Raw genomic sequence first — 14176 nt, forward strand, 5'->3', positions numbered from 1 at the left:
GGCTTTTGAGGCTTTACTTATCGTGGGTTTCAGCATTTTAATCAAGTCAACAGGAACCAAGCTCAAAGAAACAAGAAAAGGAATGGGTTTTTCAGGCAGCATAGATTTAAGCAGTGAAACTTCTTCACAGGATTTTGTGGATACCAGGAGTTTACACAGCTCTGAGGAGGCAGATGGAGTCCATAGCTGATAAATCCACTGCTTCTTACTATTAGAACCACATCTATGCTGGGAAGCCCCTGAGCTACTCCTGGCCACAGAGAAGGGGAGCCCTCTGGCAGATTGATTCACTTCTCCCTCAGAAGCTCTTCTGCCCTCACAAGCACTTTCAGCTGGAGTTAGTCAGAGCATTAATATCTACCACATGAGAAATTATTGCTCCAACTAAACATTTAGCGATATAAAAATCTGCCAGGAACTAAACAGGAAAGCATTTATCAAGCGACCAGAAATACACAGGTTAAAACAGACAGTAAAACACAGGAGCAGAGCCTTACACCCAAGATGAAAGCTCAGCCTTTTTGAGACAGAAGTCATCCAAAACTTCTAGGGTAGCTATTTGGTACCACAGCTGCAAGTTCTCTCATCAGTCACTGAAAGCTGGACTTACTGTGGCAGCAAGTCTGCAATTTCTCATTCAACATTATTTTCCTGTCATTATAATAATGAGCAGTGTCAAATAATGCTGGAGAATCCAATCCTGAAGTTAAAATGGCAACACAGGAAAGTAAAGGCTACAGAGAAAATATTAATAAATGCAGAGTCTGTTTTTGGGTCTGAGCACTCTGGTGGCTCTGTCTGTGTGTCACATGTGTCTCTGCCAGCTCTACTAAGACACCAACAAGTAATGCAGTCATAGATGGACAACAATTTATTTTCATGTTATACTGAGAAACAGAATAGAAAAACATTGTTTTCCCTTCCCTAAGACAGCATGTTCTTTGGGCTAGATGTTCAGTAGAATGGTTTCCTTTTTTTTATGAATCATTATAGTAGCAGATTTTGTGACATCTGAATTTTTATTTCATTATGATTAAGATAGTCAATGGTGCCTTCAAACCAGAGTTCTTAACAAAAGCATCAGAAATAAACATACACATTTTTTACATGTCATGTTTTCAATTTTAGGAATCTTTGATAAAGGAAATGTTTTTTTCAAGTGTTATAAAACTTACTCCTTTATGGAGTTCTATCACAACAAAGGAAGTTCATTCACTACAAGTGATAGGAAGGAAAAAGATATTGGGAATTGTAGGCAAAAGCTGGCAGATGTTAGAAATGCTTCAGTTCTTTATAAGTAATTTAAGAGCTCTCATGTCATGCCATGAAACATTTCTATTTTTCAAGTGAGCTTGCCAAGTATGTCAACCCAAATTATACATAAATATATATATGTGTATATATTTTTGAGACTTCAAAGCACTTCCTGGGGATGCTGCTGAAAAACAATCCAAAGGACGGGCAGCTGCTTAGGAATATGTGAGCCAAGAGTGCAGAGGAAGATAAAGCAACGTTGTACACTGTTCCCTTCCAAATCAGAGCTGCTTCAGAAAAATGACCTGGTGATCTGAAAAAGGACACCTGCTCATGAAAACTTGTCTTTTAGCCTCCCAAACTATTTTCTGCAGATAACCAACACTTCCAGACAGTTGGAAATATGCTTCAAAAGGTGGCAGCAGCTGTATTCACAGATGATGCAAATTGTGCTAAATGTGTGCTACCATAAGCTTGCCAGATTCTCCAAAGATCACTGGTCAGAGGTGATTTTCCAATGGATTAATTTCTTTTGTTGTGGTGAGAGAAAGGGTATTCTCTCAGGCCTGGTGGTAAAGGTGCTGATTTACAGCCTAAACTAGTGTAACTATCCTACAGAAGTGATTACCTAGTGATACAAATTACCCACACAAATGCTGTGCAACATATTCAAATCCAGTACATTTCCTTCTGCCCTGAGAAAAAACATTTTTGCTCAGATTTGGTTCCATTTAGTTATATTAAATATAACTAAAAAACCCCCCCTATATATAATATATATATATATACACACACACACATATATATATAATATAACTAAATATAACTGCCACACATTTTGCTAATTTAATACATCAAAATTTTCTGTCAGATAAGTTTGAAGAGAAATATGTTCAGTTCACCTTGGTAAACACAACTCCTGTGTAAGAAGGTACTTCATTAAAGTGTTTAAAAGAGCTAGGCTCATTCACACATGGATGACTGCAAGATGCCATTTCAAATACAGTTAATGTCAGTACTCTTTTGACCCTTACTTTTGAAATTATTAATTGGAAATTCTGCATGCCAAAATCATGAAATAATAAAATTAAATTAAGTCAGTCTGATGACATAAGCCTTGTGCAGAAAATCTCATTCCATATGTGAGAGGACGACCCCACATTTTTCAATGTTTGCAGCTGCCTTTCTCCACACCCCCCACCGCCCTCCCCAAACGGTTTATTAGGCAAGTTTAATTTTGGAAGTCAGTTTGGGGAAGATAGTAGTGATCCTAAACATAACATTAAAACCCATTTCAGATACTGTTCACAGTCTGTAAGGGCTCAGTCCATGAGAGGGCTGCCCACTGCTGCTGCCTCACAAGTCTTTGTTTGTTGCAATCATTCCCATCAAAACTAAGTACACCACAAAATCATTCCTTATAAAACTGTTAAGCAGCCATCCACATAAATGAAAACTTTCAAGAGCTGCACTTGACAAACATGAAATAAAAGTAACAATTGAACTCCCAAATTTTATAATGCCAGAGTAAATGTGCTCCTTAGTCCAAGACAAACAGTTCCACTCTTGGTTGTGAAGAATGCTGATGCTATTCTGCCATCTGTCCCACGTTTTGTGCATTCTAGCTAACTGCATGCCCAACAAGGAATGAGCTGCACCACCAAACTGTCTGTATTTAATAAAAAAGAGCCTACATGGTTCGCTAAAACTGCTTGTTTTGCTTGGCAAGGCTCTTTTTTCTTTCAAAAAGGAAAAAAGGTAATCTACAAATTAAATTAATCACCAAAGCAATTTACTTGCCATTTTGTTTAGGCCTTATATAAACCTTTGTTTTGCAGATCCCAGATCCTTCAAACACAACCACTAAAATCTGAAACCAGATAATGAAACAACAGAACCATTGCTACCACTGAATTTAAAGTAATGTCAGCCTTTTTACTGAGGCAAAAATCCATTCAACTCCTCCCAAAAGTTGTAGCTTGGGCACTCCTTTTCTCTCAATATACCATAGAGAAAGACACAAATCAGTAAAATTTAGGCAAATTTTTAACATTTAAAAATCTGTTTTTACAGTTCATTTTACTATGGTATATTTTTCCAGATCAAGATAATTTGAAATTTTGATCATATACAGTGAAATCAGTGCAAAGAGGCCCCAAAACAGAGGAAGGATTTCATGGAAGCTTTTGGAAAGTGAACAAGCTGCTTTGCCTGTTTCACATACAACAATTAAGGCAACAAAACAATTCTAAAGCAGCCACGCTTTCTTAGAATAGCTAGGTGAAATGGAAAGATAAGGATAATATTTTTATTAATGAGAGAGGAAATTTTAAATTTTAGACTGTGGAGCTTTTTATTTATGGATACAGTTTTTTACACAGACTTGCTCCATTCTCAACCCTGTATCTCTGCTACCAATCTCATTCTTCATATCGGTTATCAACTTCCCAGAAAATAATCTGGGAGAACAAATACAAGAAATCCTGTTTAAAGATGATAGAAAAGGGACTCATGTTGAGACACACTGACCCCAAAATCTCTCTGGGATAGAATCTGCCTATAAATAAAAGCTGCTCTTCCCAGGCTTGAGACATTCTGCTTTCTAGCAGCTGGCACAGCTCTGCACATCACTGAGACTGCAGTGGTATAAACAGGCTCTAGAACTGTAACAGCAGCATGCCTTCGGTATTTCTGCATCCCAGGGGTTGTGCCACTTGCAAACATGATGAGCAGGTAGTTTCTTTCAGGAGATACATCCCTGATAAGAATATCAATTACATTCCTGATAAGAAGACAAAGGAGCACTAGATTAAGAGCAACAAAAATAGGCACATCAACACAAGTAATTTAGAGCAATTATTTTTTGATGCAAAATTTTCTTGTCTTTATGTTTGCAGTTTCTCGGTATCTGTGACAGATTTTAAGGAATATTAAGATCCCTAAAAATAGTTGCAGTATATCTCCTTGCACTTTTGAGAAAGCATCTAAAGTGAACAACGTTTCCAGACACTCTAAAATCCAGCCTGTAAACCAGGCCATTAAATCTTGTGCTGTACACCTTAATACAAAACCCCATTGTAGTATGAAATTACTATTATTATGGGAATGCCTATTTTAAAGGAAATACAGATTTATTTACTATTACCATTTGGTATGTAAATGTATTTCCATTATCAAAGATTCTGAGGAACCTGCTCTTCTTACCTGTATTAGGATCTTTTACTACAATGTCAGAAATCTCAAAGAGTTTGAGAGGCAAGGGCATCTTTCTGTTGGCAGCAATAGTTTTCAGCAGCCCAGGAAGGAGGGTTGTCCGTGCCACCTGCAGGACAAACAGAGATGCTGCAAGTCAAATACCTTCCAAAATATCTCGTTTTCTCCATTTGTTTTTGTTTTCTCCATTCATAACAGGAATTTAAAAGTAGTCAACTGCAAATACTGCACTCATCTCCTGTGTTTAAGCAAGCTTGATTTAGAGTTACTAAACCTGGAAATGTACACTCTCTCCATGTTCTATATACTGCCTTTTCTCAAAGAGTTTATATGGGAGCTTAAGAAGTGGTACCATTTCACAGGTGGCTGAATTGCAGTACAGGGTAGAAAAATAATATAGAAAAGTGAAAAAAAATCCCATAAATTTACTCTCACTTATACAAAAGGCAAATTCTACGTGCAGTTTTGGAAACATCAAGTGTTATCTAAAATGTTATTTTTATAGGAAAATGCTATGTAATATTCAGTCGTGGACACCTGAAATCTATAGAAAATGTGTTCAAAGAACCAAGCAAGAGACAATCATATCTGTGAATGTATCTGTAAGAACAGTAACATTTCCTGTGCTCTCCATTCAAATACTTCCTTTGAATTGCACCTTTTTTATTTGCCAAGCTAGAAGAGTTTGATTCAGTAAATCCAATGTAAGAGGGGTGGCAGTGGCATCATCCTGCCCTTTCCTTGCTGGCAGAGGACAGGAGATGGGGAGAGTTATCCTGAGAATCTCAGCTACCGTCTAAAGCTGAAAGTTTATAGCGCATCACACAGAGCAATCCTTCCCAACTTTCAGGAAGGCCTACAGATTTTAAAAAATTGAAGCTATTTTTGCCACAAGGCAAAAATCCATCCAATAATAACCCTGCTTAGCAGCACTGCTACTGCAAAGGCCTCCAGTCTTGCAAGAACAGGAGTCTGAAATTGTATCTGGCTAGAGGGGCTGCAGTGTCTTCTCTTTTTGTTCACACTTTCTTTGTTGGGGGTACGTTCTGTATTTCTCACTGCAATCACCATGCTAAATGACAGAAGTGAACAGCTGGTAATGGTCTAAACAGGTTCCAGTGGTGTCTTGCATGACTGCTTATTTGTGGTACCAAATAAAAGGTGTGCAAACTGTCTGTTCTTGAATCTCAGAACAGCAGAAGACTCTCATCAATATTAGAGGTAAGATCTAGGAAGGTATTTCAGAAACTCAGAGAAATCAGATGTACTGAAGGTCTTAAGGGAAAAAAACCCCACAAATCACAAAATATTAATACCTAACAAACTCCTGAAACTGTTCAAAACCTTTTTAAAGTGAGTTTACCTTTGTATTTGTTAGGCAAAAAAAAAAAAAAAGACGGCTCTAAATTTACATTCCTTGTAAACTAAAGAAAGCATCTTTTAAAAAAACCAACAACACTCTTGAAAAGAAATATAAAACCTACGGGTACACTCTTTGGTATTTTCAGAATTGTTGAGAATACCATACTTGAGCTCTCAGTTTCTCTCTAGCTAAGATCAAATGATCTAGGAAGGAGTATTAAGATACTTCAAGAGCATCACAGATTTAAAAAAAAATACACAAACGAAAACAAGAGTAATAATGATAAATATTTTTAAAAAACCAACCCAAATGTTTCCTCCCAAAAGCTCACGAAGTTTAGAGATTGCCAAGTCTAATAGTTCCTTCTCTGTTGAATACGTTTTCTAGATGAGGGAATTGATCAACCATCTGGGATTTTCTGCAATAAGACTACTCAGTTTTGCCACATTCTGCCACAAAGAGCATGGTACTTTGCTTTCTTGAAAAGCTGATAGTATTTCACACTGGAAGAGAGATTTCTCAGTGGAGTAACAGAAGATGACATGTTCAGAACATAAACATATACAAGCTCTTTAATGCAAGAAATGTAGCTTATTGTTAGTAAATTTTATTTCCTGTAGGTTCCTTTCTCTCCTTTTAAAATACAGAATCCATAAAAATATTGCTTTCAAAATGTAAATGATCTCACCTGAAATTCTGCTGTTTTGGGGTTTGCTATGTGCACAGCGTTTGTTGCAGAGATGTCTGTGCCAAGTTTATCTGCAATATCTTCTTGGGAACACTGCAAATGAGACAAAAACCTATCAAGGTCAAGTAGTTAAAATAGACAGCCAGTGATGAAATTTGGTATCAAGAACAATGGAATTGTAGCACTGCCCCATAATATATCCCCTCACACATAACACTCATAATACAAATTAAGCCCTAGACTTTAGACTAAGTAGGCAAACTAGTTTATTTACAAATGTTAATTACTAAATAAAATAAAGCGGGATTAAAAAAAAAAACAAAAGGCAAGTGTTTATTTAGGCTTCTGTCATGGATTGTTGCATTTGTTTTAAAAACAGGCTCAGATTCTGCACCCTGACTTGCAGTGGGTGAAGCACTTTATTCTGCAAATAGCACTTATAGAGGGACTGATATCTGTTCTTTCACACAAAGACAATCCCTTGAGGGACACTTACATAAAGTACAGTATTGTCTATGAAAAACAGCTCATATGGCCAAGCCCTCAATTTTCAGAGCTGTGTAAGATTCTTGTAGTATGTTCATTTTTTAGGGTTGAAGTGTTTTTAAAGCCTGTATTCTAAAAGTGTATTTTTAAGCTGGTTAGTAAAACAATATGCATTCTCTTTACCAGGCTCAGCCAATGTCTGTGCACACACTGCAATAGATGCTACTTCTAAGATCCACACTTCAGATTTCCAGAATTTATAGCTTTATTAGAGTAATAAAGACACCAGTAGCAGACTAGGCACATAACTGAGGATTTGCTTGTGTATTGCAGTCTCCCAGAAGTGTTCCCTTTGCACTGGCAGCACTCACAAAGTGTGTTGATAGACCAACTGTGAGAAAGATGAACAGATGATACCATCTGAAAAAGTGGGTCATTGAATAATCATTAAAAAAAAATCCCAAATAACACAGGGAATGCTGAACTTAGGAGGAGAGAACTGTGTTAAACTGTTTTCAGATGTGTATCTAAACTACAGCATGTTACTGTGATTTAACTAAATGCATTCTGGCTAAACTGGAGCTCCTCACAGAAGGCAATGTTATTGTGTACAAATCTCATTTGGGGCTCTAACCAAGAAACAGATTGAGTGCACAAATACATAAGCAGTGTTTATCATATAACACTGGGGTACAGAATGTTGTAGCATAAATTATATCCAAGTTATCAAAGTCATAAGCCTCACACTGGTGTGTTAATAAAGTGCTGGGGACATAACAGACTGTGAGGTTCATCCTGCCACAGCAGAAATACAAATAAGAAATGTGATACCATGACACACTGCATGACCTTCAAAAATTCTGCTGTTGCAGTTCATAAAGGTTCTCAGTTGTAGCAAGGTAATACATTAAATGTTCCAGACATATTACCTATTGCTGCTGAAAAAAATGAACTATATGGTTCAAAGAACCAAGCAAGAGTGCAGCACTCAAAAATGAATAATGAATTAGGAAATATTAATTAGGAAATATTAATTTTGGATAGTAATATTAATGAAAAAAAATCCTTTAAAAGCTTGACTATATGTAGTTTCTTCAACATGGTAGTAACCACAGGTCTGAATACCTCAGATATTAGCACTGCAGGAGGCAATACTACTTATTGTCCTGGTTACTTAAATGAGTTAATAACCAGATGTTAAAACTGGAATATATTTTTCAGAATTAGAGCAAATTTTGCTTTTGAAGCTCTGTGAAATCTGAAGGTGTTAAAATTTTATTCAGTCGATTCAAATTACCAGATCTGGTTGCAGTATCTGAAATTTTCAACTGCCGGAAGTGTTTTAGGAGCCTGAAATGCTCTATCTTAAAACATTTGAGTAAATTAGTAAAAAATAATCTGTGAGCAGATCACTCTTTCAAGAGGTTGTGTACTTTCAAGGATTTATACCTCTCACCATCTAGTCAATTTTAGGTTCAGGAAGAAGCTGAGAAATTCCACAGAGATTAACAGAAATTAACAGAATATGTGATGGTAGCTCCCCCATATGCTAAAATGTGAACAAATTGGACTTTTAAGCAAAGGCTTTGAGCAGATCTTGCGACAGAAAGGATTTTTTAAAATGTATAGTATATTTTCAATAGCTACCTATGCCAGTCTCCATTTATGGGCAGTTACCATCTACATTTGGAGGGCATGGGAGCATATTTAACTTTTTTGGTTTTAATAGTAGATCAGGTTCTCTTATCCAGTTCACAGCTCAGGGGTATGAGCAAGTGACCATGACAGAGATATTGTTTCCTACTGTACATTCCATTTTAGCACAACAATCCTGCTGCATAATTTCCATAGTACAAATTATGGCATCGGCTAGTATCAGAGTGGCACTTGCTGCTACAGAGTCCTAATTCTTGGTCAAAGACTACTGGCATGGCTGTAACAAATAATTGCTAAAACCAGTGGTAACAATGCTATATTTTTTATCTATATTTGTTATCTATTTACTGTATATCTATTTGTTATCTATATTCAAAACCCTACCCGTGGTGAAATCTACAAAGGATGCCACCTTAGTGTCTGTGTATTGTAACTTTTTCATGGCTATTAAAATAAGCTCTTTTCATACTGAATTATCTAATGCAAGGAATCGTGGGCAAGTGACAATACTAAAGAAAAATACAGAAACAGGTAACTCCCAATACACTGTAGGAATACCCACCAGAAAGTACTAAATTTTCATGTTGGTTTTCCAATTATTGAATTATGATGAATTTCACATCTGGTGACCAAAGTCTTGAGAGAGATTTGCTGTCTTACAATTCCATCCAATCAAATTAAACTAAAACCAGTCCTTCAGCAGCTACTTCCCTCTCTATACTTAGAACTACATACCACATTAACAGTGACTCATTTAATTTCTCTGACCTACAAACTCACCAAATATTATATTGTGATTCCAAAGCCCTAGTAAACAACCAGCTGCCAAAACAGTATTGGAAAATACTGGTACATTTATATGACAACATATCCTCAGACCACCCTCTTCAGTTTTGATTGCATCACTGTTCGAACATGCAATTAAGAAAAACACGAAATCAATGTAATATACCAGGGCAAAAGTGAGTGCTTCAGTGAATCCAGCAGCTGCCAAGTCCAGTCTCAGAAGTTCTGTGAGCTTATTGAGGGGAAGCTAAAATGAAACAAAACAGTGTTCAGCCTCCTTCTAAAAGCATTTTGCTATTCTTTCCCGGGGTGATTCTGCCTGCCACATGATGGTGAATTCACAAGGGAGGGACTATGCTTGTGTGCTTAAAATTTTTGAAAGCATTAGCCAGCTGCCTTTAGGCTTGCCTAAGGAAATGAATCTCCCAATTAGAGATTTAATACGGGCTCCCTACTTAAACCCTGTCTTTTTTCAAGTACCAGCAACCACTGGTCTTAGACTTATTCAAATCAGTGGGGCATCTGTTTTGTATCCCATCCACGGTAAATACTTCTCAAGGCAAAGCATGTCAAAATATTTAATTCCTAGGTTCTGTTTTCCCCAAAGCCCTTCTGGCATGCAGCAGTCATTTACTGACAACAGAGCATTCATTTGAAGGGGCAATCTTACTTGATTAGCTATGGTGTACGTTTTCGGAATCACCATCTGAATGTTGTTATAACCATAAGCTATTGCTGCATCTTCTACGATATCACAGGCATGGATAACGTCTGCTCTGGTAGGAGGGATTTCAATCTCTAGATGGTTCCCATTCCCTGTGACGTGTGACTTCAAACACATCCTAGTCAGCAGCTTTGCCAGGCTTGATGGAGTTTCACTGAAACAAAACAAGAGAGTGGTAATCTATGGATTTTGCACTGTACTGACTTGCTTTGCAAAATAATCAATGTTTTTTCTGCATTGCCTCATATCCTGGAGAATCTACAAGTGCTTTATAGACTGAACACAGACTTAGCAGTCAAACAGAACCAGTTCAGATTCCCAGTCATGAGATGGTCATTTTCCTTTACTTCATAACAGTTGTGTGAAGCCATAAAGAATCATTCACTTTCCCTGAAAGCAGGGGACTCTGTTTCAGAGTTGATCTAATTACTCAAGATAACCCCTGAATTTTTGATAAATTAAAATAAATTACATAAGCTAAACATTTTTAAAACAATAAATCAATGTCTTCTAGTACCTTTGCCATGGTTAATAAAAACTATGTTTTCATTTGCAGTAACACACCTGATTCCTACTTTCTTGTTAATGTATTCAGGTTTCACTTTCTCTGTCCGATAAGCCAGCTCCTAAAAAGAAGGATAAAGATTTTAAGCATAGACAGTGCCTGCCATTTCTACCTAAGAGGATTCAATCTCAGTAATCTAGTTTTTAATTGCCATACTAAAATGACACCCACAGAAGAAATATGTGGAATATTAGGCTATATTCAGCATTCTAAAGTTAATAGAATTGTTGAAAATATACTCTAGTACATGATGCAAAAGCTGTTCTTGGTTAAGCTGGAAGGGTGAATGCAGCATGAAATCCCCATTATTGAAACTTCTGATAATTTCTGATATATGCAAGTAACAGAGTCACTGAAAGTTTCTGGTGAGTAGTTCATCCTAAGTCAAAGCCCTAGAGCACAGAATGTCATGCATGAGATCTCATGGTCTTGTACAGATCAAATGACTTTTAGGAGGAAAAGGAAGGAAAACTTTGTATTTCTTTATTGGCACATAAATATCTACCAGTATTTTACTCAGCAAGTGTGCAATGTATTTAAGAAAGTTATTTTGTATGTATTTATGTATTTCATGTGTTTCTAAACTTCGTGATATACAAATCCTTAAAAACCATAGCAACTGAAACTTGGGGATTTTTTTTCTCTGTTTTATTTAGGGAAGCTGCTTTGGTGACTGCAGAGATTTCTATTTTGTTGGATATTTTTTCAGGATTCTACACCTTTCCTCTGGTCATTAAAACTGACATTGTAAAAAGAAAAAGATAAAATGACACTAGAAAACCTCTCAGCAAAAATAAGTTTCCCTCTAAACAGTTTGTACTCCCTTGGTATATCTGATTTTATGAACTCAAACAGATCTGTCTTCAGTTACTTTCAGGAAACAGGAGGAATTGCTCTCTTTCTACTTATCAAGAGGATAAAAAAGTAAGACTCCATTACTGTGAAAAGGTCTGTCTGGGGCTCTGAACTGAAGTCAACATTCTACCTTTTAGACCTGTACATAGCTGGTGTCTGTAAAGTGAGAGACTGAGAAATGCAGTGTTACAAGGTTATTTTAACTGAAGGGCATTAAAGCTTCCAGATCTGATAAGTACATTATGCTGAGGCTGATTTCAGTTGTCCACAGGCTTAAGGCTGAAGGACCTCTTCCTGCATTCATTTTTCTTGATTTGGAACATGTAGGTTTGGACACAGATGATGACCTTTGATTGTAATCTTTACTTGATCCTGGAAAAGGTCCTATCACAGGCACTCTAAAACATAATAGTGTATTTTTAACCTCATCACAATTCAATGGGGCTTCAGAAGGACTTTCCTAAACAAGGAAAAGCTGGAGCTGGAGTTATTTTTTGTGGGGTTAGAGGAGGTTCTGACTCACTAGTACAGAGAAAAGTGCCAAGCTTGGTTTTTACCCTGCACCTTAGAACCAGCATATGCTGCCACAGGAAAAGAAAACTCTTACCAGTCTTTTTCCAAATAAAGCCCTCTCCTTAAGGACACAGAGATATCCTAATGCTGTGCTTACCGGATAGATGTGGGTCTTCCCATTGGGATAAACCACTTCTACTGCTTCAACACTGAGAGAGACAGAAAAATATATGTTAAACTGTTTTTAACACATGGCACAAATGTAATGTCTCTCTGCTTGGAGATTTATACTCACGTGTATGGCTTCTCACAATACTCACTGAACATCGTGACTATAATATCAAGAACAATTTTTGCCTACAAAACAAACATAATAATCACATTAAAATCTGTTATCTACTTGTGTGGAAGTAGATAAAACACCTTAACAAAAAACAGGGAAAATATCTCATCTTACACTCTCTTCATTCTCTTCTAATTTTCTAGCAGTCTAGAATTCTAGACTGAATTTTGAAACACATTTTCCTTCTGATGCAGACATTTGTGCAAAAGCTTGAAAATCTTTGGTTTTCAAGGTTCTGAAGCCTTGGCATATCTTTTCTAAACTCTGTTCTTGAGAAACACAGGGGTTTTATTACTATTTGGAGCTGGGTCTTCCTAACTTTCTGTCTAATTAGTCATTTTACTGAAATTCAATTGGGAAAGGAGAGGCTGGAGGACTACATTGTTTAGCAATACATTATCAAATAACTTCATTTGCAAATTTTTTGTTTTACAGCTAATATTTTAAGTGATGAGTATAATGGGACATAATAAGATTCAGATGAACTTCTCAGTCCAAAAAGGGTTTTTTTTTATGCCTGACAGTGTCATTTCCTTCATGTAAACAGAATAATACTGTATTTATTTTTACTATCAAGACAAGCAGTAGCAAGAAACAGTTATTTATTAGTTTGCTTAGAAGCCACTCCCCAACATGAAAATTTGTGTTGTTAACATACCATTTTGTAGTAGGGTAAGTTAAAAGCAGTTTTGCTCTTAAGCATCAAGTTACACACTTTAGGGAAACTATCACTGAATGCACAACCTATATTCAAGAACAGGCAATTATAACTCCTTGGCTTTCACGCTTCAGCTTTGAGTCACAGAATTTGCATATGGAAAGACTTGAATTTAGCAATTATTTGCATGGCATCCCTGCTTGATAAAGATAACTAAGTAGAAAAATCCTTGTCTTTCTTCCCTCAGCCCAAATTTTCAGTAGGACATGAATCTTGACAGAGTATTCTGCCAAAAAAGGAAGTCTTAGTAAATTTTACTCTTTTCTAAGCTTTTCAGATTTAGAAAAAGCGCTCAAAAAGAACAAACAGTCTCTAATTTGCTTCAATTATTTTCTCATACAAGCTGAATACTTAGTGTAAACTCAAAGATACAGTAAAATCAAAATTCAGTGAAAACACAAGGCTATCTATACAGCAAAGCTGAAACTGTTTCCAGGGAATTCCACAGTCCTGCAACTTTTGTATTGGATGGTTGGCTCCAGACAGTAAATGCCTTGTTGTAGGTCTTTGTATTGGAGCTCTATTATCCAAAGGGAAAACAATTATATTAAAGCATATCAAAAGCAAGAAAGAGTAATTTACCTTTGTAATATCTGTGCCTGTACATTCAATAAACACATTTCTGGTATTTAGGCTTATTTTTGTATGATCTCCTAAAACATGTGAAAACAAAAACATGTTAAGAAATATTAGTTTTATTGCAATAGACTGATACTGACTCATTTTGTGTCAGAAAGACCATTGTCATCTTCCACAATGTAAAAAACCCATTATCTACTGCACCAACATTCACAGCTGTTGGCAGAAAAGCAGCTCTTTTTACTTTTGAATTTATGAATCAAATGAAAGGAAAAAGGCAGATCAGACACACTGACTGGATTATGCTTTACATTGCAAGACCCAGGGATCTACAGGTATCCTCAGCTGGAAAAGCCAGCTAAGAGAACAGTGGCCATCTGCTGTTAGCAAAGGGCTCTGCACTGCCATAGCATCCCATCTTCCCTGGGTTTAG

General features: G+C 36.6%; 1 protein-coding gene across 2 annotated transcripts in view; it reads right to left on the minus strand.

The window, feature by feature from the left end:
• Nucleotides 1–14176, minus strand: part of FARSB (phenylalanyl-tRNA synthetase subunit beta) — a 37173-nt gene that overhangs the window by 15971 nt on the left and 7026 nt on the right. The window contains exons 8-16 of one of the 2 annotated variants that reach the window (XM_058843798.1): nt 13747–13817; nt 12399–12460; nt 12261–12312; nt 10735–10796; nt 10117–10324; nt 9613–9693; nt 6519–6611; nt 4459–4576; nt 3597–4036 (exon numbers count right to left, since the gene is read on the minus strand). In XM_058843798.1, coding sequence (XP_058699781.1) covers nt 4029–4036; nt 4459–4576; nt 6519–6611; nt 9613–9693; nt 10117–10324; nt 10735–10796; nt 12261–12312; nt 12399–12460; nt 13747–13817 — 755 coding nt within the window. In that variant the 3' untranslated portion in view covers nt 3597–4028. Of the gene's footprint in view, nt 1–3596; nt 4037–4458; nt 4577–6518; nt 6612–9612; nt 9694–10116; nt 10325–10734; nt 10797–12260; nt 12313–12398; nt 12461–13746; nt 13818–14176 lie in introns of those variants that run through there. The other variant, XM_058843797.1, reaches the window with a different exon arrangement.

This window comes from Poecile atricapillus, chromosome 8, assembly GCF_030490865.1.
Source record: "Poecile atricapillus isolate bPoeAtr1 chromosome 8, bPoeAtr1.hap1, whole genome shotgun sequence".
Lineage (NCBI taxonomy): Eukaryota > Metazoa > Chordata > Aves > Passeriformes > Paridae > Poecile > Poecile atricapillus.